This window comes from Scardinius erythrophthalmus (assembly GCF_964197995.2).
Source record: "Scardinius erythrophthalmus genome assembly, chromosome: 5".
NCBI classification, from domain to species: domain Eukaryota; kingdom Metazoa; phylum Chordata; class Actinopteri; order Cypriniformes; family Leuciscidae; genus Scardinius; species Scardinius erythrophthalmus.
This window is the reverse complement of record NC_138225.1, coordinates 25,663,560-25,684,516: the sequence shown is the minus strand read 5'-3', so window position 1 is coordinate 25,684,516 and position 20,957 is coordinate 25,663,560. Positions and strand designations below refer to the sequence as shown.

At 39.0% G+C, this 20,957-nt stretch overlaps 2 protein-coding genes across 3 annotated transcripts; one reads left to right on the top strand and one right to left on the bottom strand.

The window, feature by feature from the left end:
* Positions 1-360: 360 nt before the first annotated feature.
* Positions 361-6,382, top strand: kptn (kaptin (actin binding protein)). The gene is made up of 12 exons (XM_081366352.1): positions 361-1,129; positions 1,217-1,299; positions 1,447-1,531; positions 1,676-1,730; positions 1,875-1,953; positions 2,058-2,131; positions 2,235-2,341; positions 2,443-2,538; positions 3,755-3,818; positions 3,898-4,033; positions 4,184-4,357; positions 4,453-6,382. The coding sequence occupies exons 1-12, from the start codon at positions 919-921 to the stop codon at positions 4,612-4,614; spliced, it is 1,326 nt and encodes a 441-aa protein (XP_081222478.1). The 5' UTR covers positions 361-918; the 3' UTR covers positions 4,615-6,382.
* Positions 6,383-7,260: 878 nt separating this feature from the next.
* Positions 7,261-19,769, bottom strand: hnrnpl (heterogeneous nuclear ribonucleoprotein L). 2 transcript variants are annotated; one of them, XM_081366350.1, is made up of 14 exons: positions 19,659-19,769; positions 18,885-19,003; positions 16,893-17,130; positions 16,665-16,750; positions 16,410-16,506; positions 15,796-15,868; positions 11,593-11,628; positions 11,279-11,347; positions 10,868-11,139; positions 9,670-9,791; positions 9,232-9,433; positions 8,933-8,990; positions 8,697-8,804; positions 7,261-7,561 (listed from the first exon to the last, which is right to left on the bottom strand). In XM_081366350.1, the coding sequence occupies exons 1-14, from the start codon at positions 19,740-19,742 to the stop codon at positions 7,503-7,505; spliced, it is 1,623 nt and encodes a 540-aa protein (XP_081222476.1). In that variant the 5' UTR covers positions 19,743-19,769; the 3' UTR covers positions 7,261-7,502. The 2 variants fall into 2 exon arrangements, with proteins under 2 accessions (XP_081222476.1, XP_081222477.1); XM_081366351.1 differs by having other exon boundaries at positions 8,697-8,792.
* Between the last annotated feature and the right edge of the window lie 1,188 nt (positions 19,770-20,957).

Below are 20,957 nucleotides of genomic sequence, written 5' to 3'. Positions count from 1 at the left end.
TTTTGTGATCATATTCTGCTCATTTTATTTGTTTTTGTTTGTTGGTTGGTTTATTTACTTATCTTTTTTTTTTTTTTTTTTTACAAAATTGTTAGCCATAGTATTTAATTCCATTGCATAATTCATTGTGATGGCTGCCTTAAATAAAGATTGTAAATAAAGTAAACGAATTAATGCATGTAATTTCGCCCCCTGCTGGAGGCCCCAGTTCTTCCTCATCGGGAATTTAACTAATCGAATAATAGCAATAGCCTCCCACTGGATTCAGTTTAATGCATCTTAACCACAAAGAATAAGTTAAGACATGATCAATAAACAAACTGGTATGTAATATTTACGCTTAATAAAATTGAGTGTATTGGCAGAGATTAAATTATCTTATTATTGGAAGATGAGAGGGTCTGTGGCTTACCATAGATATGTAAAATGCACAGACAGACGTAGAGCTAAACCGACTCATCTCTTCAAAGAAGAGGTGTTTTGATTGCTCGTCAATCTAATCGTGGCTCATTTATATTTTTTCCACATTTTAGCCAGTGGAACCAAGACAACACAAACCGGAAGGAAGGCTGAAGAAAGCCTGTCAGGGGACTGTTCTCTGCATTTCCAGGATACTGCTCTACTCCTCTTCTGCCTATTATATTATTATATATGATATTACTATACGACTTATACTATTATATGTTTGTACTATTCAATACTCTATTTTATTCGTCGCGTATCACTGTCGACGACAGCCGATGACGACAGCCTCATTTGGAAATCTGTGATTTGTCAAGCGGTTCGAAAAACACAGATGATTGGCTAAATCTACTCACAACCCGCCCATATCCGGATGTTGATGTTTTTTTGTCACTAGTGTGGCAGTCCAGTAAGATCCAGAGGAATTGTTTTATTTCTTTTGTGATCATCTGTAAGATGTTGCCGGATGTAAAAGGCCTGTGTCCATTTGTGGAAGACAGTTTTAGTCGTTTTCCCTCGCAGAGTAACATATACGGACTGTGCCAGGCAGGCGAGCAGGAGTTACTGGCAGCGACTCTGAAGGGGAAAGTAGTGTGCTTCAGATACCAGGACCTGCAGAAGAAGATCAGACCTGTGGCCAGAGAGATTCAGTTCACATATATACCAGGTCACAACCTGTTCGTTTGCTTTAGAGTCTTTTGTTTTAGCTTGCTGTCAGTCTAATGCAAAACTATTTCTTGTTTTGTTAATAAAGTTGATGCAGAAATCGTCTCCATTGACGCCTTCAACAAATCTGCCCCTAAAAGAGGACTGGTCGTAGGAATAACCTTCATTAAGGTGTGCTTCATCATTAACTGGTACAAGTAACTAGTTTCAAACTAGATGGAAAATTTTCCCCGCTCACTCACTTTCTCCATCCATGAGGGCTGACATTTTTGCTGCATTTTCTGCTTCATGCATTTATTTTGATCTCTTTACTCTCAGGACTCAGGAGATAAAGCGACCCCTTTCCTTAATATTTACTGTGATTATGAACCAGGGTCAGAGTTTAACCTGGAGTCTATTGCACGTGAGTTTGTCATTTGGAGAAAAAAAGATCTATATATATATATATATATATATATATATATATATATATATATATATCAATCATATGGCTTAAACTATACTATATGCTACATATTTTAATCTGACGGTTTCATCTGATTGACAGAAAGCTGTCTGAACCTGGAGCTCCAGTTCACTCCCTTCCAGCTCTATCATACTGAGTGAGTGTCATTGTGTTGTTCGTTTATGTTACAATGAAAGGAGCCAGTAAGGTTTTTGTATTTAAATAGATGAAACGCAGTGTGTTGTGGTATTTGAAATCTAACAGAGATTTAAGGGTTCAGAAGTACATGTTTGTTTTCCAGGGTGCATTGTGTAGATGGATCCAGCGAGACTGTCTTTCTCCTCAGTGGGCATGATCAGCGCATACATCTTTACAAAGAGGTCAGCCCAGCTGATAAATGTAGTTAGAATAAGGTTTTGCTTTGTCTCTCTCTCATACTCTCATACTAAAGATTTGAAGTTCATACTCTATGTCTGATTGGTAGAATGCCTCTTTGCACCAGTTTGAGGAACAGCCAGTGGAAAGACTCTTTCCTGAACTGCAGGAGCTGCCAAGCAAGTGAGTGGTTTACTTTTCTGCAGTTCAGGTTTGGATGATGAGACGTGCCGTTATGTGAGATGTTTGATGGTAATTATTAATATGTACTTTGTGTGCATTGCAGTGTATTATGGTTAGATGTCTTAAGTATTGATCAAAACCGGCGTCTCACTGCATTTGGATGTCAGAATGGTTCTGTGGGACTTTCTCTTGTCAACCAAAAGGGACCCGGTGAGAAACACACTTGCACGTTTTTTCTCTTCTCTTCTCTTCTTAGAATGTAATATAGTCTAATAAAAGCTCTGGCTTTCTATGCACATTTGCCTTATTAGAGATTCTCCAGAACTGGCGTGTTCAGCATGACAGTCCCATCTCCACTGTGTTGCTGTTCCCTTTGAAAGAGCAGCACCAGAACACAGAGGCGAACAGTGAGTGATACAGCTCATATGATCACCAGTTGATGCATAAAATAACTGTTTTCTGTTTGAATATATTTAAAAATGCATTTTATTCCTGTCATGGCAAAGCTTCAGTGTCAAATTATCCTTCAGAAATCACTCTAATATGCTGATTTGCTGCTAAAGAAACATTTCTTATTATTATCAATGTTGTAAACAGTTGTGCTGCTTAATATTTCTCTGGAAACTGTGATGCATTTTTTTCAGGATTCTTGGATGAATAGAAAAAAGCATTTATTTTAAATAGATTTTGAACGACTTGATTAATTATTACTCTTTATGCAAGGTTATTAATGCCTGATGAGTTCTCTAGAGTAGACCAGTGATCCCCAACCGGAGGTATGTGAGCAGGTTCCAAGGGGTGCGTGAAAATATTTCGATTTTGCTTGGTTTGTTCCGCATCTATGGATCTAGGCGGAATAAGCATGCCAGGAATAACGTCAATCGCCCCAGCATCAGCCTGACGCATTAGTCACTGCAAATGTGTCCAATTACAACTTGATTTTGCAGCGTTGAGTATTGTAGCCAATCACAGGCATGTCTTTTGAAAGTAATGGCCAATTAGAGGTGTTTAGTGCAAGTCTATGTTCTACATGCTCACAAACCTAAACCTAAGCCATTGTCACAAACAAAGCATATCATTGTAAATTAGAGATTTATTGTGCACTGTAGTAAGATTAAATTATTAAAATAGAGTTTTCACAAGTGTCCCCAAATCAGTGAGCTTGACTGACCGCTTATAAAGGGAGCGCTCCTTGCTCACTTTCTGTGTAATTCATTCGCAATTTGAAGAAAAGTTATTCTTTTTCATGAGTCTTTGTGACTTTTCAACTTTTTTTAAGTGCTAGACTTTTATGTTAACCTTCTGGTTTTATAATGTCTTAATATAAATTAAAAAGCAGAATGTGTGAAAAAACTAATTTAGGGAGTGAAAATGGCTAATATGAGCCAATAAGTGCTCCTCTACCACCATCTACTGGTTATCCATCAAATGTTGGATTTAAAATATTAAAATTTAAAATGTGTCCAGTCTTTATTTACTCACAACATTGATTCTTTAGTTTAGTGTTGATGAAGGGGTACTTGAGCCCTATTAATGTGGGTTGTGGGGGCTAAAAAGTTTGTGAACCACTCTTCTTGAGACTATTGTTATTAATCTCTCTCTATCTGTCTTTTCCCCCCACAGGTAGTCAAAGGGAAACATTTAATCTGTTGGTAACCAGTGCGATAGAGATGGCTGTTGTTTACAGGTTAGAGCCTATTTAGTATGTTGCTTGTTGTGCACCATGTGTCTGGTTGGGTGTAAAATAATTGTGTGTGTGTGTTCAGGGATGTAGAGCAGTATGGACTGAGCAGACAGCTGTGTTTGGCAGAAAGCGACCAGTGTGATGCGGTTCTCTGTGCTCTCGTTGTTGATCTGGACTTTGACGGACAACACGAGTTGCTTATAGGAACGTATGGACAGGTAGAGTGCTGGATTCAAAATACATACGCATAATAGAGAACAAATGCATGCCACAATGAAAGAGTTCATAACACTGGTGGTAATTTGAAATCTTGAAATATAAGCAGCTAACCAGTATGCACAATGATGTATTTGATTTGTTATCTATAGGACCTGCTCTGCTACAAATTTCCCCAAACAACAGGAGCTTTTGAGGATAAGTTACAGCTGCTGTGGAGACGGAGTTTTAAAAGTCCCCTTCTGTCACTGATTTATCTTGACCTGGCAGGAGACGGACTAAGAGAGTTAGCAGTTCTTACCTTAAAAGGCCTGCATATACTTCAGGTGACTGTCACTGAGCTGTTTTATTATTATTATTGATTACTGATGTTTTTAGTTAATTAAGCTTCTGTGTTTTTTCCTGTTCTCCTCCCAAACAGCACAGTCTGAAAACAACAGCAGATCTTGTTCTTCACCGATTGTCCACTTTAGTATCAAGACTGCCTGTTTCTTCAAAAGAACAGCCGATCAAAAACCAAGATGCTGAAGAGCAGTTCATTTCAATCAGCAATGAACAGAGAGCTGCAGCCGCTCAACACTGACTTTTATGTGGAAGATATTTATTTGTATTTCAAGTGGTTAAGGAAGAGCTAAATATTTCATTCTGTTTGTGTATGAATCCAAGCCATCTAGCAGGCAGTTCTTTAACACTGAAATGAAAATTACTTCTTGCTGCTGGTACCATGTTTTGTAGCCAGATTTTTTCAATTTTACTTCCTAGTGGTCAGTAGTTGTTGATGAATTTCGGATGGGACATGGGGTGTCTTTTTTTTTTTTTTCATCATAACCTGGCAAAACCATGATTTCATACATTGCTGTTGCGTGTCAGTAGCAGGTTGTATTAGAATCAGGGGACATTCACATTTTATCTGTCTTAGTTACAGGGGTATACAAATCTTTGAAAAGTCGTCAATATTTTTGGTCCATTTTTAATCTGCTTAGAGAATTTCTAAACCCAGGCTTTGGTTTCATGAGATTTCAAAGTTCTTCAGGCAAGACGTGTATTTTGCCATATCCCCAGTAGAGGACGCCCTCAGTCAGTCAGTTAACACTGCATCAGTGCATTCAGAAATCCTGAGGTCTTTGACGTGGTCTCATTTATTAAATGTTGCTTAGAAGCCGTCCTACATTTGATAATATGGTCATTTCTTGAGCGTACTTGTGATTCAAAGGACGAGCGTACGCCTCTCTTACAGATGCGAAATCTATAAATCACAAATGTTCTTGAAATTGTACGCAGCTAATGGTTCAGATCTCCGCCTTGCAAACGCCGCCTAATTAATGTCATATTAACATAAGGGCAACAGTCAACGTCCAAATCCTTTCCTTGAGAATGGCAAGCGACAAGAATTGATTAGATTTCTAAATACCTGCAAGCAGGCCCGGCGCCACGAGGGGGCAAAAGGGGGCATTGCCCCCTCAGTTTCATTTTTGTATTTATGGTTACAAATGAAATGTTTAACCTTTTGAGCGGTACAGTTCCATATATGGGATTTTTTTTTTTATTTCAGTGCCCCTGAGAGTACGGTCCCACATATGGGATTTAGAATGTGCGGTTACGTGACATAACTGCCAGATTCAAACTGTGCTTTCGCGCGTTGGTTGGCGCTGAGCCAGAGTCGGACGCGCTCAGCGCTGTCATAATATCACAACTATGCAGTGTTTTCAACCTCACAATCACAATGTTTATTTTAGGTTTCAGACATTTAAATACACATTAAGCATTAGTAAAACAATACATTTGGAGTTTGTAAAATACACACTGATGTCTGTGGAAGCAGTAATAACAATCTATTCAAATATAATTTTCCGACGTGTGTTATTCATATCATATCAGACAAACACAGTGGAAGTAACTATAAAGTAGTTTACTCTATTCTTCTATTCCACTTTCTTGCATGTATTTCGGGAGAAATTGATGACTCACAGGGTTCTCAGAACTGCGGCGCAAAGAAACAGCCATCTCACGTTATAGATCAAGATCAAGATTATTTATAGAGGTTTTTAAATGACCAAACACACTCACATACACATTTTTGAGAATCGGAATATCGGATAGTTGATGACATGGTAAGCAAGTTTGTGAGTATTTTGAATAAAAAAGGGAAAAGGAAATAAAAGCGATATATCCGCGGTGTGTCACGTGACAAATATGACGCGTTGCCATGGAAACATTTAGGGGGAACGTTCTAAATTCTAAAATAACAGTCGCCTTGAAAAAACTCAGAGTCAGTTAGAATATTAAAATTAAGCGTGAAAGGGTTAATATATGCATAATAAATGACGCTGGCTTATCTTTTTTTACTAAGCAAGTTATCAGTGTGTATTGTTCATTGATGGTATAAAGTTAAGCCCCCTTAACAATTTCACATGCCCCCTCAGTCATTTCATTCTACAGCCGGGCCTGACCTGCAGACTCCAACTGTCAAACTAGTCTGTTTAGAATCTCAAGTGGCGCGAAGCACCTTCCCACGTCAAACACCGTTGGTGTGGATTTTAGGGTAACGTTACACACGTTTAATAAACGAGTCCCATGGGGCGAGAAACGTTCAGCTGCAGACTCGCAGCACAACATAAGACAGCAGTCTCTTCACTACAACTGCAGGAAAGCCAAAACCCATCATTAACGAGGCTATAATCTTTCTTAATATTAATACTATATTAATTACTTTTACAATAACTGTGAATATATTGTCATATACAGAGGCCGCAAGTCTGGCCAGTATTGACCATATCCTACAAAGATACTAAAAACAATAGCACATTATGCATTCTGTAAAGGACTGTTAACAATGAGCAAACTTAATCTGCAATTAAGACAACTAAGTTACTGTTCAAAGTCTGGGGTTGGTAATAAGTTTTGTTCACACTGCATTTAATTGATCAAAAACGTAATAAAACAGTAATATTGTGAAATATTACAACTTAAAATAACTTTTCTATTTAATACATTTTAAAAAGTAATTTATTCCTGTGATGGCAAAGCTGAATTTTCAGCATAATTACTCCAGTCTTCATTGACATATGAAACCATTTACCACAAATGAGTATTGATCTCCATTCTGTTTGATTAAGTAAAGTTGGTATTCATTTTGTGTTAAGGTTAGTTGCTGGCTGTTTCCATAGCACACCAGCAATCCCAGTGTTTTGAGCCAAACCACATACACAAGACACAAACTGGTTCACAATGATGTCTTTACTAATTTAATACATTTTCACACAAATTTACTGTTATACAAGACCGGTCCAAAAAAAAAAAAAAAGTATATTAATATCAATTAAAAAAAATTCTTTAAAATGAACAATGATACAAAACATTGAGTCCAGTCTTATTGTGGAAATAACAGTCCCATTTCTTTCCCTCCAGGTCAAGAATTAAGACATGCTATGGTGCTGGGATCACCGGGAAGGTTAGTGGGTGTTATAGGTTTCAGTTGGCGTGCTGTGCGGTTGAAAAACACAGTTTAAGAGTGTATGGGTAAGGCCCACCTGAGGAGAAAAGAAAGAAAGAAAATTTAAGGAACATTATGATTTACTGTGTTACAGCTTATGTCTTTTAGAAGTATGTGTTTCTGAGTGTTTCTGTTACAGGAGAGGGTGTGGCCTGCACTCAAGCCAGCAGAGATCCTGATTGGTCTGATCCAGAATGGTCTAATTTTGGTTCCACTGAAAAGGAACACCCCAAACACTATGTAGGCCGAATGCATGCCATTTGTTTTGCTCTGTCTTGAATTCCTCTGTGATTGTGTGAAACTTGCTTTTGTTCATTCGATTTATAACTCTTAGGTTGTTTTGAATTATTTTGGCCTTCAGATATATTGTGTAAATATTATTTGTAAATGCTCAATTTAGGGGAAGTAGGGAGTGTGACACCATTTCTTTTGCATATGTTTATTTTATGTTTTGGGTTAAGGAGTTAGGGAAGTTGCGTTGCATTTTTCTTTTGATTTCTTTAGAGGGTATTAAACTAGTTATTTTGTTTATTGTCCTTGTCCACTCCTGAATTTATCCCCTTTGTTTCTGGTTTTCACTATATTTTTGTTAATAAATTTATATTTGTTTGAACATTATCTTTTTGAGTGAGCGCACATTTATTTAAAACAGTCAATCTGGAAATTCAGCGCACAATCCAACTGAAAGAGCTGGAGCTCGAACTTAAAACTACGGTTCCCAACAGGTCTCCAACTACTTGTCCACCCGGCACAAGTACACCTGTGTCTTCTCCAAGCAGCACTTCCACTCCTGGTTCCGAATTTGTCTCTCGACGCAAGTTTTGCAAGTAAGTCCAAGTTTTGATATTAGTAAACAAATCACGTTAGTCCCGTTCTTCCATGAAAGTGAAGTGGATACATACTTCACTGTGTTAAACGCATCGCCGCCACGCTTCAATGGCCGCTGCTGTTGCAGTGTAAAGTGGTTGGGAAAGCTCAAGAAGTTTGTGCCGCGTTGACTCTTGAACAGAGTTTAGATTATGATGCGATGAAGAATGCTGTGTTGCACGCCTTGGAGCAAAACAGCTCCGAAATAACTCACACCAGTACAAAAACGTGTAGCTGCCATAACTATAGTAGTCACATTGCAGTAGCGTTAAAGTGTGCTGGCTGGATGTAAGCTGAGTACTTACTAGGGTTCTTCATCTGGAAGTGGTTTATCAGCGCAAGAGCCTCCATAGCATCGTTTACTGACTCCCACTCCAACAGACCAGATGAACTTCTCTCACCTGCAGTTCCACCAACACAAGAGCACACACAACACAAGTGTATTTACATAGAACCAAACATACACCACCTATATACACTTAACATAATTCACACAATAAATTGACGATTTACAAACATATTAAACCAATTAGTAACTCACTCTTGCCAGTGAACAGTTTGACGCTGGTTGGGCTCTTTATTCCCAACTCATCACAAATCTGTAGATGAAGATACAGAAAAGACTGTTAAACTGAGCCCACACACCCCCGGATCTTTAAAGCACAAAACATCTTTGTCCCAATGACTCTGGTGTATATTTGAGTAAAATGGAAAACAACCGAGAGAGTCAGAAGTTGTAGTGAGTTAATGTTTTTGTTAAAAGTGCAACGTAAAAAAAAACATGCACAGATATCACTCAGAATAAACACTGCAACCTTAAAATGACATACGATTTCTGACCTGACTGAAAACTTCAACAGTACTGTCTGGTTGACTGTTGAAAAAGTGCAGTACGTTGCTGGGCTGCTGGATGCGGTTCTTGGCTGCCTGCTCAGCAGTGGTGAAACGGTTGTTTCTGTTGCCATGAAAATCCTTAAAACTACAACTGCCATCTTCCAGCTGGTATGACTGACCCGGCATTATGGCCTGCTGTTTGGATACACTGCAGACCAATAGACAAAAAAACTAAATGGTAGTGCACACAGACAGAAATCATGCAGATTTAGTTTTACTTGTTTTGAATGGAAAAGCTAACTTTATGGTCAAATCATTTTACATTAAATAATTAGTAAATGGACTCATTTTAAAATAAAATAAAATTAAGAAACAAAAGTAATGTATAATAAAATAGATGTATAATGGATATGCATGCTCTAAAAGACATTCTACTGTACACACCAGACATTGAGTTTTTGTCCAAACAGCATGTTGTTGTTAAGGTGAGAAATGGCTCTATCCACGGCATAGCAGTCTCCCATCTCCACCATCGCAGCACCTGGTTTACTCTTCATAAACTTTATCTGAGCACAAACACACACAAATATTCAACACATGAGGAGACTATCATTTAAAAGTTTGGAATCAGCAAGATTTAAGAAATTAATATCTTACTCAGCAAGGACACGTTAAATTGATCAAAAATGATAGTTTTTTTTTTGTACCATTAAGGCTCAATCCCAATTCACCCCTTGCCCCAACCCCTCCGTTTTGCGCCTTCCCGTGAAGGGGTAGGGTTGTCTCAATTCTCATTTGGTTGGAGGGGTAGGGGCCCTTGAAACGAAGATTTTTCGGGACCACACTTCAAACGAAGGGGTATGAGAAATGTACCTGCATACACCGGCTACAGAGGCAACATGACTGCCAATAATCATTTTCTTTGTCACATTCAATATTGTGTTCATATTTACGGTCATGTTCTTCAAAGAAACGGTTGCAAAAAAAAAAAAAAAAGCTAAAGTTCGTTAACAATATGACGCGTGTAAAAAGCAAAAGTTTGAAGCGAAGTGGACGCGAATGAGGTGAATTCGCGTCCACCGCGCCACACTAAACGCCTCATTCGCGCCGCAAGACCTCCAGACGCGGGTAAACGCGTCTTAACATTGAAATCCCTCGCGCCAGACGCTCTATTCGCGTTTGGTCTGAACGCAGCATTAGGCGTCGAAGATATCGTCATCTCTGTTGATTTCTGCGAACATCAGAAGAAAAATGCAAAAAAATAGCTGTAACTCACTATAGACTTGATGTAGGCGCTAGCAACGACGTATAATGACGTAGTAGTGGTGTCCCATTTCTTGGTGGAATATTTTCACCCCTACGCCTTGCCATTCTGTTTCAAGGGGCAAGGGTAAGGGGTAGGCGAAGGGGTATAAAATAGAATTGGGATTGGGCCTAAATGTCTTTGCTATTTCAAACAAATGCAGTTCTTGCAATAACTGCAGCCTTGGTGAGATTAAGAGACTCTTAACTTAAGGTCTGCTTGACAAATGCTTTCAGCCATTACTTGGTTATAATTCTAAGGCGCAGTTGAACCTCCAAGTTCTTCATTTGAGGATCATAAGCTCCACAACGCCACTTACGTAAAGAATCACCCACTCACCCTTTCCACATTACCGTAGAGACAGAATATGTTAAACAATCTGTCTGCATTGATCTTGTTGGGCTCAAGACCGTACACCATGACCACAGGAGAGTCAGCATGAGCATTGTAGTCTGGTGGAGGAGGTCCATGTCCGTACTGTGCCCCACCATACCGGGGTCCGCCACGGCCACGCCCTATTGGGGGCCCCATGCGCCTACCCTCGTAGTGAGTGGGTGGAGGAGGTGGTCCATAAGTGTCATCATAGTGACCATAGCCACCCTGAGGACCAGCTATAAAAAAAAAAAAAAAAAAATTAGAGAGAGAGAGGGGACTGAGAATAAAATATACACAATAAGGACCTATAAAAGCAAGAGGGACTGATTCCGTGCCTCTATTTGGGCCATTTGTTAATGTGTGTAACAAACTGACCATATTCAGGTGGATGATCCCCCAGCAGTGCTGGCTGCCTCTGCCGCTTGTTTGTGTTAGCGTTGGGGTCTGAAAGAGACAAAACAACAATACAGCATTACAACTGCTGTGATCACAAACAAAAGAAAAGGAAGGGCTGTGCAGTTCAGTGAGTGACATGCAGTGAGAATAGGGTGTTAAAACTACAAAATCCCGATTACTGCAATACTAAAGGAAGCCATAATGGAGATTTTGAATGACGTCAGGTTATTCAAAGAGAAATTCAACTATTTAGATGATCCAAGAAAATCTTTCATACACAACCAAACACACACCTTGTGTATTGTTCCAATTGCCATCTGCATCGGTATCTGCACAGACAGGTATACACACAAATCAGATTAAAATAAGTAATAAAAATACAACATGAACATGATTAAAGAATCATACTTCGAAAACCAAATATGCATTTATTAATTTCACTTGGGTCAGAATGTAAAACCACAGGTTCCAAGAGGGGCTCAAAAGAACAATATGTATTGATTAATTGAATGAAAAATAAGCACATAAGTAGCCTGGTTCTAGATACGTTTTATCTGTGCCTGTGAGACCAAAATAAATGGTCTTCTCCAATTAAAATACACTCAAATTACATCAAAGTCATAACACAAGATTTCACAGAAAAGGAGAGCAGAGACTACTAAAACAATACAGTGATGTTTATTTACCTAGACAGGGATTTCAATAAACAGAATGAATTAATGTTTCACTTAAATTGATAAAATACCAAAAACTTTAGGAAGGGGTTTAAGGCTTTTCCAAAAGGGTGGAGTTGAGTTGAAGTGAACATTAAACACTGTTTGCAACCAGTTTTACTTTCTTTAATCTGACCTATCCCAATGTTCTCATTGAAAATCATATTTCATGTGAAAATAAATGTGTATTTGGAACAGTTGTAATAATGCGCACAAATAAATCATGGACAATAAGCTAAGAAAAAATGCATTAAAGTAAATGGGAGTCAATTTTGATTTCAAGTTGACTAGACAAATGAACATGGCTGCCAAATGATAAGGTGGTAGGTCTTTTTAGAGTTATGTTATGTCGTGCTTAAATTAAATGATCTTTTCTTCTGTATTGTGACACCTAAATGAAACAATCGAGAGAGAGAGAGAGAGAGAGAAAAAAAAAAAAGTAGGACAGGCCAGGGTCTTTCATCCATTGGTTGTTGAAAGGTCGGAGGCAGATCTGAATGCGAGTTTTCAATCGACTGTAATTACGGGACGGGGCCTAAGCAGACTAAATGCTTGGAGAGTCTAGCATACATCACCAGAAGTTTGAATAATAATATTGATTCAATCATACAAGGTCAAAAACAAGTGGTCACCGTGTTTTTGCCAAGACACGTTTCTGTATCAACATATTTTGTTGATCCTGGAACATTCCTGTCCGAAAATGTTGTCCTAACCCTATCCCTACCCATAATTTATCCCTAAAATCAGAGGGAAATAATAGGTAAACACTGATGTAGAAGCACCTAAGCCTGGTTGTAAACCTAAACTTGACACACTGTAAACTTGTCCCTCAAATCTGATTGGTTGACTGGAATGTTGTTCCTGGATCAACTTCATGTTGTACTTGGTGAAATCACGGTCACCACACACAGTTCTCAAGATCCATAACATGCATTTACAAAATGTAACATTTTAATTGAATATTTTCGGACTTAAAAACGCTTCAGGACTATAAGGAACATTCACTCCCACAGGAAATGTTACCTTCTAAAGACAACACAATAAATATCAGTCACTTGTGGGAAAACAACCTTACTCAAATGGTCCCAAAATAATAATAATAAATTAGAGCTACATGCATCCACCACCAGGGGGTGAGGATGGGTGAAAGTATTCTTTATTTAGGCTTAAAAGGCCACAGGAAAGTGTTATTCAAGGTCTTCCCTTCCATGCCAGAAATGGCGTAAAATATCTTACAAACAAAGTTCTAGCTGATCCAGCTAGGACGAATAGTTTAAATGAGCAATGTGCTATATGCCCATTTAAATAAATAAATACATAAATAAATGCAGCAGGCACCATGGTGGAAGTGTGATATTCTTTACCAGTCGCTCTTTTCCTGATGATTTCGTTTTCATTCAGTTCTTTAGGATATTCCTCCCAGTCCACTGCATGTGCTTTTGGTGCATTCCAGGCACATAGGTGCTTACCGTAGTAGCAAAGGTGGATAGCAGACAGCAGACGGTGTTGAGTTTAGAAGAGACGCCACATCAGCAATCAGACTTATCCACACCTGCGTCACACAGGGGGCGTAACACAGGGATCAGAACACGGTCAGCCGTGCCCAATGAATAAAACAGATTTAACATAGAGAGGAAGAGGAAGAGGGATGAAGAAATGAGAGAGAGAAAGCACTTCAGTCCACAAAGAGACAGGGCTTGGGGAGGGAGAGCTGAGGATCTGTCTGTGTGATCGGTGGGCAGCTGTGGTCCTTTCCCGTGTGTTACAGCGGTGTTTTGTCGCTATTGTCACCCATAGTGTCTTGTCTGGTGCATTTCACTACTGTTAGCAAGATGGCGAAAGGATGTGTTTGCAACAATCTCACGTTGATGTCAGAGCATGTGGCCTGTGATCATGCGGTTTTGGATGTGTCACGGTGTAAAGTCGATGTCATCTGTTCGTTATGTATAGACAAATGTCTGTTCTTGGCCGGGTGAGTAGTGACGATCTCAACTTGTCGTGCTGTGCGCAACGAGACCACCGCCGCTGTGTTGAAGCACTGTTGACTTGTGTCATGCTGGTAATGTCAACTTGCCGTGTTGTCATGATGATCTCTGCATAAATCTCAAACGATTTGTCTGATAGTATGTTGTCATGACAATGTCAGCTTGGCATGATGTCATGGCGATCTCTGACCAACCCAAATCTCTGACCATGGCACTTGTGTTGTAGCAATCCTGATCTGGTGTTGTCACTTATGTCAGTGCGGCATGTTCGCATGATGTTCTCAGGAAAGAGGAGAGAAGCGAGAGCAAAAGTAGCCCAAACACCCAAGAAACATGACTGCATTAGGCAGGGAACGAGAAGAAAATATCTATTCTTCTGTCATTCTGTGTATCTGTACCACTTCCCTTCATGTGTTTGCAGCTTGATCAGTCGCTTGGTCGGTGTTGATATGTGAAAGTCTTCGGTGATAGTCTGTAATGTGTTATCCAAAGAGATTAGACTCATGTCCCTAAAATGTGTCGTTAATTCAGAGATGTCCGCCACCTTTGTAGAGAATGGAAGGATATCTTGAGTGTTTTGTATCCGTGCGACTTCGATACGAGTGAAACTGCAGACTTTGAAGTGTTTAAAGTTGCCATGAGTTCCGTTTGGCTGTTCCATGTGGCCTGCTGAAGTGCTGCGAGTGTGCCTTGCAGAGAAACTTAAGTACATGGAAATGTTTTGTTGGATGTAAAATGTGTTCAGCAGCTAGTTCAAGCACAGGAGCTTAACGCATCACATCTCAGGAGTAAAAATGCTCAGCAATTTTACCCTTTGAGACCTGATACATAGATATTTTGCATAAGAGCAAATACATAAACTCTGGCCAAAGACAAACAAGCTTTAGTCTTCAAAAAATAAAAAATAAAAATAAAAAAAAATAATAATATTCTGAATGCCAAAATTTACTATAAAACAACTTAATCTGGGTAAAGTTGGTTCCTGAATGATCCATTAAATATTGCCTGGACCATTGTGAATCTTTACGTTCACGAATCAACCTGATAATATACAGCCTGGCTCTACAGCCCCGTTCAGTGAAATTCTGCTCCTGGAGGGACAACGTCCTGCAAAGTTCAGCTTCAACTTGCCCCAACACACCTGCCAGGAAATTTTTAGTGATCCTGAAGACCTTGATTAGCTGGTTCAGGAGTGTTTAATTTGGGGTTGGCGCTAAACTCTTCAGGAGAGTGGCCCTCCAGGAGCAGGACTGGACACCCCATTTCTATTGCAAAGCAAAAAACAAATCTCCATCATGTAATATTTGCTTGATGCAGTGTCATGCTCAGTGACTTCAGGTGAAAGGAGTGCCTGCTTCTAAGGAATTGCTATATGAGAAACACTTGTGCTTTAACAGGTGGCATGCGCAACAGACCAGTGTACGTCAGTATGAGCTAAGAATGTGCGCTTCTGCAGTCAGTATGACAATCATGCCCTCTCAAGTGCATGTCTTTCCATTAAATAAACGAATGTGCGTTTTTTTAAAGGCGGATGTTCTTTTTGCGTATGTGCAAGAATGCGTTTCCATGTAAGAATGTCTATTTACTACTACAACCATGTAAATATTTTGTATTATAATCTAAAGAGAAGGAACACAAGAATGAAGCAGCATCACTGAAGTGACGTAGTTGGGAAAAGATCCACTATTAAAGTTACTTCAAACTTCCCAAGGGCGTCACTTGAGGAGGCCTGTCCACACACCCATCCCCAAAAAACATAAGGAGCAGCACAGACAAGAGTGCAACGGCTGTACAGTACCTTGGCCACTGAGATTGGGGTTGGTGTAATCCCATGTATCCTGATCGTTTTTGAAGACGTTGAGACGGGTTGGCTGTACAATAAAAAGTGATATTTCATTAGGAGTAAGTTTTTACAGGGGTAATTAGTCACAATCATTTGAATTGTCCCTGCTCATTAAAAGTGTGAGTGTGCTACATATAAGCCTTCTGCAAATGTCAAAGCACTCATTCTGAAATCTGAATTCAGATATGCGATTATAAGATATATGCATACAACTTAATACAAATTGTAGCTTAGTTATTTATATTTATGTAATTGTTATGTGTTAGATAATATAGATTTTTTAGTACAGTAACTAACTTTAAATGATTGGCACTCATTTTACCGTGAAATGAGTGTTCCATGTCTTTATTAAAATGTGAACAGTCCAAAAGAGTCATGACTTTTCAACTTACCTTTGACTATGTGTAAGATTTAGTTACTAGCTTAGTCACTAGCCTATACCTTTTAATGAAGAAAAATAATAATAAATGCATCCATTACAGAATGACTTAATTTGCCATATTGACTCCAGGCCTGTAGAAGGCACTGTACAGCACAAACAGTTTGATGTAATTTTATGGGGTACTAACCTTGGCATACTCAATTTTAAGGGTGCAGCAGCCCGAGTAGATGTCAGCTCCGTTGAGAGAGGCTTTAGCTCTTTGTGCACTCTGGACTGAGTCAAATGTGACCAAGAGTCAAGGAGAACAATATTTCTAATGTAAATAAGAGCATGCAGCCTAAACTACACTTGTACAGGGTTTGATCTTTGTTCTAGTGAAAAGCCCCATACTCTAATCTTAAAACACATTAGTGAAGGTTGAAGTAATTTTGTTCAAGGATATTCGATCATGGCTTGAACTCCATTTTTCCTGAAGATCACAATCCTTTGCACAGGTCCACAGTTATTGCAGATGGTGTACAGAACGTCCTATGGACAAGAAATGACAATAAACAGAGGCACAAAGAATGAAGACAAGCTCAGATGCAGTAGTAGACAGCTAGACAGTAGAGTCTACTCAGCTACACCATCATAATATATGACCATGATGATCAATATCTAAACAACTTACCGTGGTAATGGGGTAGATGGGGTTCATGATTGTGAGGAGTAGTACATTGTTGACGCTCCTTGTATCATCAGAGTCGCTGGGCCGAGAGATTTTTTGACTGGTAGAGTAATTGATGTAAGATGGCCGGCCAGCAATGTAGATTTGATTATTGTTAGCATATGTCACTGCGTTAGAGGAGCCGCCCATATCCTCAAACTCCACCAGTGCCTGACGCTTCTTTGGCATCAACACAACATAACTGAAAGACAAACACATGCACACACAATAATGACTTTGAATTCCTCAAACAATTTTGCTGAAATGGTGCAAAATGCAAATCAATTAATAGAAGAAAAAAACCTCCCATCCCCATCTCGAATAATGGACTATCATCATGGGATTAGAAACACTCTTTGGTGTACTATTATTGGTTAAAGAAGTTTCCTCTTAATATCAATGAAGACATTAGTACTGTTTCTTTTTTATTTAGTCAGATATTAAAATTTGTTGAATTTAAAGCAGCTGTTCTCAGCCGAGAGGCCTTAAACTTTCTAGAATTATTTAATTATATATTTTTTAATAAATTGAAATGCAAAAAAAGAAAAAAAAATGAAATCCTCAATAAGTATTATTTTTAGGGCTGACTTCTAATAGTCGAGGATTCGACGATTCGATTCGGAGAGGTCTGATTCGACTATGAAACTCATAGTCGAATACATGGGCGTCAGTTTGGTTTGAGATGTGCTGGGGACAGAGACGCATTCATCGCATTTTCAGAAGGGCTGGGTAAAATTTTTTTTTTTTTTCGCTTTCGCGCAGGTCATGTTTTGAAAGACGATGTCCTGTAGCTTACTAATGTAAATAAATAAAAATGTATTCAAAAATCTGCTTCACATTTTCAGCAGGGCTCCGGCTGTGGGTTGACTCCACACGGTTCTCATGGGCTTTATAAGTCCTAACGTGAAAAAAGCTTTACGTGGTTTGATGTACCTAAACAATGATTACCAAATTTCCCTCTCATATTGCTCCTCATAACCACTGAACATGGTCAAAAAATCGAACCCAGAGTCCAATTATTATGGACGTTATCTGATATTAAGCGTTTCTGCTTCACATTTTCAGCAGGGCAGCGGAGTGGCTGTGAGTTGACTCCACACGGTTCTCATGGGCGTGAAAAAGCTTTACGTGGTTTAATGTACCTAAACAACGATCATCAAATTTCCCTCTCATATTGCTCCTCATAACCACTTAAAATGGTCAAAAAAAAAATCGAACCCAGAGTCCAATTATTATGGACGTTATCTGATATTAAGCGGTTCTGCTTCCAGAGCGGCTGTGAGTTGACTCCACACGGTTCTCATGGGCGTGAAAAAGCTTTACGTGGTTTAATGTACCTAAACAACGATCACCAAATTTCTCTCTCATATTGCTCCTCATGTTTATGAAATGTTATGATATATGTGTGATATGTTTTGTTCATCTGGCTTTAAATGAATAAAAGGTATTTGTTACACACCATGTTTTTCTTTTAGTTTTTTTAGCTCTTTTGTTTGAAATGGAAAAAATCTAGCTGCTATCTAAAAAAAAAAAAAAAAAGGTTCGACTATCAGTCGACTACGGCAAAATCTAACGAATCAGATTCGACTATGAAAATCCTTAGTCGAAAACAGCCCTAATTATTTTTAATAAAAAACACACAGAATCATAATCTTGTATTAATATCAACACTTCCTAGTGGAATAAAGCAGCGCTTTCATAATTACACCAGAGGAAAGAGCTCTCCGATATCAGGGGCCTTTGAATATTGTGTTGGACAATGGAGGGCCTTTGAGTCAAAAAGACTGAGAACCACTGGTTTTAAGGAATTTTTGTTATAGGTGTTCTAAATTAATCTCAAATAAACCCTTTTGTAAAGTAATATCTCTGTCAACAAAGTAAGGACTAGAATGAGAACCACAAGGGCTGAGGATAGCATTTGGGACAGGGACAATTCTTATCCACCATGAACATTACCTTATAGTGCCAAATTCCTGTAGCGCCTCCACCAGGTCAGACTCGGCAATGCCGTCAATAAGCCCCCTTATATGCACCACAAGCGAGGGCAAGGTCTTGTGCGGGTCACTGTAACCCTCCTGCACATACAAAGGAAAGAACAAATGGTTAAATTAAACAATAGTAGAAAACTAGAATCCTTGTGAATGCTTAAAGCAAATATATAAAATATTCATTCATTTGCTTCCCTACGTTAGCCTCTCGGTAAACATCAGTGCTGTAAGACTGTAGTAAATAAAGATTCAAACTAGTGAAATTGATCCAATTACCAGCATCACATTCAGAGTTCAGATACCATGATCTAGCCAGCGTTGGTGTTTCGCGCAAAAACTGAAATTCTACTGCTTTTGAATTTTCTCGTGCACTTTCCGACATTTTCCATTCGGCTAAATCAATGAAAAGAGGTCTGTTAACAAGCAGTGTGAATGGCAGAGGCTGATCCGACTGAGCAGAACAATGAATGCGCATTGAGGAAAGCAATCCTAGCCGAACCACAGGGACCAATTAGTTGTATTAGATGATGTATATTATATCTCACCTTATATGTAATGCTTATATCCTCCACAATCGCATAATTATTTCTCATAACTAAACAGCCTAACAAATTGGTGTTAGCTACAAGCTAGCCTTATTAGCATCACGTATTGAATGGAGAAAAAATCGTTTCAAGAAAAAAAGAATATCTAGCACCACAAACTTAAAAAAAATGCAATAACATGAATTGAATGAAAGTACCGTGGCCATTCCGTCGCCGTCTGTTTTCTGTCTTTTTGTTGCTCTGCCTCCGTCACCGTAATAATGGCCAGCCGCAGCAGCCATGTTGTCACAAATGAAATGTTATAAAATGGAACACACTGCCGGAGCTACGGCAACTCGCAGGAGGAGGGGGAAACGCGCGAGGAAAAGGAATTTTGGGAATGGCTGCGCTTCAACACTTATTAAGCTGCCTACCTAGACAACATTTTTAAGGCTGCGTAGTCGCGTTCGAATGCGTCTGGAGCACCAAAATTACGTTTATCTAAATTAGAATCAGTCAGAAAGAGCTTTATTGCCAAGTGTGCTTGCTCACACAAATAATTTTTCTCTGTAGGCTAAATGAAGCTTAATTTCCAGTGAACACATAAATACAACAAGACACATAATAACAAAATTAAAGAATAAATATATTAAAGAATAAAGAAAAGTAAATAGGAATATTTACAGATATGAACATATTTACAGTTAACAGTATTATGGATAATAAATAAAAGTGAATTAACAAGAAATTGCACTATACAGTGGGGGTATTGCACTAAAACTGACCTCGGAAGGAATTTAACTGTTCAGTAGGGAGATGGCCTGTGGGAAGAAGCTATCTCTGTGCCTAGATGTTCTAATGCTCAGCGCTCTGAATCGCCAGCAGGAAGGCAACAGTTAAAATAGGTTGTGGCCAGGGTGAGTGGAGTCTGTGATGATTTTTACCTCCCCTCTTCCTCACTCTGGAAGAGTACAGGTCCTTGAGGGTGGGCAGAACCAACAATCCTTTCAGCAGTCCGGGCTGTCTGTTGTAGTCTTCTAATGTCTGATTTAGCTTAACCAAACCAGACAGTTCTAAAAGTGCATAGAACAGACTCAATTACAGCTGAGTAGAACTGTGGCAGATTGAACTTCTTCAGCTGGCGAAGGAAGGACAACCTCTGCTGGGCCTTTTTTCACAATAGAGTTAAAGTGTCCCACTTCAGGTCCAGAGAGATGGTGGTGCCCAGGAACCTGAATGCCACAGTGCTGTTTATGATAGTAAGGGAGGGGAGTGCTGGGGTGTTCCTCCTGAAGTCCATTATGATCTCCACAGTTTGGAGTGTGTTCAGCTCCAGGTTGTTGTGACTACACCAGATAGTCAGCTGCTCAACGTCTCTTTTGTGTGCAGACTCAAGACTGGCAGCAATACTGCTGTTAAAATATTGTAGTAAAAAAAAAAAAAAAAAAGCATTTGGAGAGTGAAATATTGTAGTAAAAAAAAAAAAGAAGGATTATATATGATTCATACAGACACAC